At 49.2% G+C, this 5,072-nt stretch overlaps 1 protein-coding gene across 1 annotated transcript in view; it reads right to left on the bottom strand.

Moving 5' to 3' along the window:
• Positions 1 to 1,171: 1,171 nt before the first annotated feature.
• LMTK2 (lemur tyrosine kinase 2) overlaps positions 1,172 to 5,072 on the bottom strand; it is an 83,772-nt gene continuing 79,871 nt past the window's right edge. The window contains exon 14 of the mRNA XM_077907777.1: positions 1,172 to 5,008. Coding sequence (XP_077763903.1) covers positions 4,980 to 5,008 — 29 coding nt within the window. The 3' untranslated portion in view covers positions 1,172 to 4,979. The remainder of the gene's footprint in view (positions 5,009 to 5,072) is intronic.

The following is a 5,072-nucleotide window of genomic DNA, read 5'->3' as shown; positions in this document are numbered from 1 at the left end:
GGGCCGGGGTGGGCGGGGGCGCGCGTGTCCCTGCCAGGCGGGGGCGGGGGCGGCGGCGGGGGCGCACCTGCGGGCGGGGGACCCGCGCTCCCCGCCCGCCCCAGAGGCCGCAGCCTGCCCGCCGCGCACCGCCCGGCCTGGAGCCCATTCGGCGGAGCGGGAGACTGAGGCGCCTGCGGGCCGGCGGGCGCGGAGCGAAGCCCTGGGACCGCGCCCGGCCGCCGCACCTGGCCTTGAGGTGAAGGCCCGGAACACGCGCAGTAGCCCGGAGAGTTGGCGGAAAAGCCATTTTGCGACGATAACACTAGTTTCTGAAAAGGGCCGCAGCCCCCGGGGGCTCCGAGGGCTCCCCCCGCGCTGCGCGGGGCGGGGGCGCAGGTCCAGGGGCGAGTGGGCGGAGCCCCGCGGAGCGACGCGCGGCCTCTGCGGGCGGTCACCGGCCTTCCGAGGTCTCCACCCGGAGAGGGGCTGTTAGGGCTCAGACCTGGCTTCCACCCACATGCTTGACTCAGTCGCCCGCCTGCCTGCCTCAGTTTCCTCACCTTTCACAGGAGCGTGACAAAGGGGTAAAAGCAGCCTCTGGCTCAGGGGTGCTTCCAGGCTGCTGGGGGCACCTGCAGCCCGAGGTCCCGCGTGCGCTGGGCCTCCCGCCCCTCGTGACCCGCAGGGTCAGGGGCCGCGCCGAGCTCGCCCTTTCCAGACGGGCTCCCAGGGCGGCTCGTGGGCTCCATCGGGCCCCGAGGGTCTCAGGGGGCTGGTGTGACCCAAGTCGGGGTCAGCCTTACTCAGGAGGAGGCTCCTGCGCCGGGCCAGGGGAGCGGAGGTCCGCTGGGGCAGAGAAGGGCTAGGGCTGAGCAGACCAGCCTCTTGGTTTACAGCTCATCACAGACTGTATCTCAGAAATTAAAATGCTTCTCAAACTCAATATAGGCTTTGAGTTACAGATACACTTGGAGGCGGCACAAGCACTACGACTCCAAGTTCAGTTTTCCAGTGATTATACAGACTTTCATGTTCTCAGGAGAGTGGGGGTTTTAGGTCATGTAAAAAGGCACACAATCTCGAGAGACCCGGGGAGTGAGTGCCCCCGGCAGGGCAGTGAGTGTCAGGTCACCCACCCCGGGCCTTGCACAAGGGGGGGTGGGAACACGAAAGAAACGCAGCGACAGAGTTTATAAATATATAACTATATTTATTTTGAATATTAAATAGTTTTTAAATTACAAGCAATTTATTGAATCACACTATGCATCAATATACAGTAAAAATCTTACAATTTAAAAATGTACACAATTTAAACTGAAAGTTCATTAGCTGTGATATTGCCGTGAACCTCTCACAACTGTGTTAAAGCACAACAGGGAAGCCGTGTGGGTGTGACTGCCCCATGGATCTTCTCTTGCAGGCGGGATTCAACAGTGGATGCACGCACCAGCCCACTGGTAAGGTCTGTCTGCATTTGTGTGAGCCTGAACCACCTAGTTCAAGCCATTAGGGTAGCAGGTTGTTGGTAATTCAATACTGTCTACACACCTTTCAGAATTTATCTGTGTACTGAAGAGGAGTTTCGTTAATAGCCAAAACTGGAGCCAACCCCGTTACTATTAGGAATATTGTTTATGAGACTGAAATCTGAAGGAACTGTGCCACCCATTCTTATTTTAAGGCTACTTCTCATAAGGCTACTATTCTGAAGCCCTGATCACCGAAGCCCAACATTCAGAGCCTAACACTAGGTTCACCTCTGGAATTTCAGATGATGGGCTGAGTAGGGTAAAACCAAGAGCTGCTTCCGTCGCACCCTGGGCCCTCAGGACAGAAATGCAGTAAGTCACTAACCCTACAAGTACCCTACGGAAAATATGAATACAAGGGAGAGGTTTTGAAAGGCGTTTTACGGCAGCAAGACATACAAAGACTTTTCTAAGATAAAACTCACTTCTATAGAAACAATCGCCTGTACATTTAAAAATAGAATGAATGCTCTGTTTTCAATTTAGCTTTGTGGAGCTTCTTCACCCTTAAGATGAATGGCTTCTTACCCAGACGCACAGTCCTTCCAGAAGGATTTAGGGAGCACTTTTTTTTTTTTTTAATTTCTTTTTTTCTGGCTTATGACAGGATCATTTGATAACACAAATTTAACATCTAGTAGGAAGGAAATGAAGGTTATTCTTATTATAGGATTTAAAAGACGTAAACTCCACCAGAGTAGCACTAATTAAAACCTGATAGATTCCAAAGAAGGCCAGGAAATACCACTGTGAATCAGGTATTATCAACTTCACCCATATTTTCTGGAGATTTCCACTGATTTCATTGCATAACTTATTAGAACAAGTTCGGTCTGAAAATCCACTATTGGTAACCAACGTAGTTTAAAAAAAAAGAAAAGAAAAGAAAAGAAAAGAAAAAAGAAAAGAAAAGAAAAGGAAAGAAAAGGAAACCTGACTTGAACAACAAAGCACATGCTGACACTTCAAAGATGGGCTGAAAATTCTAATCTACATAATTGGTTTCCTGTGTATTGCTTGAGATTTCAAAAGAACATATTGACTCACATGTTTATTATAAATATAAAATCTTCCCCACCATGCAACACCACAGTAAGATTTACTACTCCAACCCACCCCCCCAACTCAATGTATAAAATGCTTTCTTTTGGCAATTAATCATGACAGCAAGATAGACCTAAAATAAATTAAAATGGGAATTAGTTTGTTAAAATCTCCTTAATCATAGTGAAAAAGGTACAGCCCCCAAATATCAGTAAATTGATCCCAGGCTGATTACACAAGAAGACTATATATTCTATGGATCTGCTTGACTTTAGTCATTAAATCTGAACTCGTTATAGTTTGAAAAAACTTGTATAATTATCACCTCTCATGTATCTCTCACAAAGACTGATAGATATAAAAATTCAGGAAACTCAGGAAATCTTCATAGCAGGAAATTCAGAGTTATGACAATTTTGGCAAAATCACCTTTTAATGCCCTATTAACTTTTTCTTGTCCAGTCTGCACATCCCAAGGCCCTGCTGTCCTGGCTGTGCTTCCTGCTCACACCAAGAGGAAGCTCTTTCTCCGTTCTGAGTTCTTGCTCTGGATAGTTATTGCTAGTATAAAAAGTGAGTGGAGTGAACCAGAATTGATAATAAAGATCATAACTGATTTTGTAAACTCTAGCCAGTATACACAACTGCATCTCACATGAGGACCAGGGTTGCTTGCTGGGACTATCACGCAGCCCCAGTGGGCCCATGTTATGCTGGAGTCGGGGAAACAAATCAGCACCGGAAAACATTTGGGGTGAAAGGCCAGTGTGTGGTGACCACAGACCTGATGCCCGACCCCGGTATACACGGCTTCATGGAGGACATGCCAAGCCTCCTCCGGCACATGCTGCTCTATGGCCCCTGGAAACTTCCTGATGTCAAAGCAGAATCATGGACTGCAGAATGAGGTCAGCTTTATCACAAACGCCCAATTCCTGGCAACATTAGGAGGTTGTGTGGGACACACTCGGTCCCTTTCAAGGCAAAGGGAGAACATGGTGCTTAACGCAGAAGGGAAGGGTCAGTGCAGATGAGTCCCAGGGCCATGTCTCGGTGTGATGGCCACATGTGGCTGCCTAAGGTCCCAACCAGGAGGACGTGCTAGCTGTGCAGGCTCCATCATGTCCCTCGTCCCTCCTCCCAGCTGCAGGATGTAGTGTATCTCCTTGGTTACAGAGACCAGCCGCCGTGGGCCACGATGAGAAGTGGTTCTTCGGGGAAAATTCAGCTCTGGAGGTGATTTAAAAGCTCAACGCCTAGTGTGTACAAACAGAATGAACTCAAACTGTCCTTGGCAACCAGAGCCCTGTGCGGGCAGCTTCTTCCTCAGAGTTCTGTACCATCTGAAGGAAGGAGTTACGTAGCAGCCTGTGCTTCCAAAAACCAAGCAGAAGAGCAGACTTTGAGGGGAAGTGGCACAGGGGCCACAGCAGAACTCGGCCCAGATGGGGGCACTCGGCTCCCCAGGGAGCGGGCAGGAGACCTGGACACTCTAACCTGAAGCTGAGCTCTGCGGTGAACCACCTGTCAAGTTTCTCAGAAGGGTTTAAAAAAACTGGGGAGCAGGGTGGGAGAATCACACGGAGGGGCTGTAAGACCCTTGAGCTCCTCAGAGAAGCTGTGCTTGCTACAAGGAACCTGCGTCATAGAAAGAGACAAACGTGTGTTCATTCAGTCAACAGAACAAAGCAGTCTTTTTGGACTCATCAAAAATATTTCCTATAAGAACAAAAAAAAAACACTAACCTTCGGAATCATTTATCATTTACGAAAAAGTACCATATGTACAATTCCAACAATTCTAGACAGCAGAACACTCAAAATATTTAAACTTTACAAGTACCATGCAGAGCAAACAAACTATAAAACAGAAAAAAAATCAAACTAGTGGATAGCACCAGCTTGACCTGCCTTATTTTCCTTGAATAATTTAAGATTCTGTACAATATCAGGTACTCTTAGAACATTTATCCACAGTGCAATTACAGAAAGCAATTAGTGATTTCTTTAAAATAATAAATATGGCTCACTGGTGCCCATTCCCATTGTGCACCTCTGGGCCCTCGTGCACAGAAGGATGCACAGGTGCAGAAGTGGAGAACACCCCACATGGAAGCCAGAAACAACCCAGAGCCTACAGTTCCCCACACACCAGAGCAGGATCGACGCTCCCCAAGGATGACCAGGGCACAAGCACTTCTGGCAAGTGACAGCGGCCACAGGGCCTCCCCAGCTGGGCTTCCCACCATGGGCACAGAGCCAGCCGACTCCCTTCCGGCCTCCTGAGTCTCTCTCTTGCGCCGCACCCCACTGCAGCTGTGCCCACTGCAGCGGACGTGGAGGGGTATCACTGCTGGGCTGCGGTGCAGGAATGCCACCCTGGGGGAGCAGCCTGGGACTCGGGAGTGCATCCACATCCACCTAATCCTTTTCTCCGTCTTCGCTGCTTCCTATTTAGGGAAGAACAAGCAAAGCTAGGTTTGTGAAGTGATTGTCAAAGATAAAAATAGTTTA

This window comes from Canis aureus, chromosome 8 (genome assembly GCF_053574225.1).
Source record: "Canis aureus isolate CA01 chromosome 8, VMU_Caureus_v.1.0, whole genome shotgun sequence".
Classification (NCBI taxonomy): Eukaryota; Metazoa; Chordata; class Mammalia; order Carnivora; family Canidae; genus Canis; species Canis aureus.
This window is presented reverse-complemented; position numbering and strand designations above follow the sequence as displayed.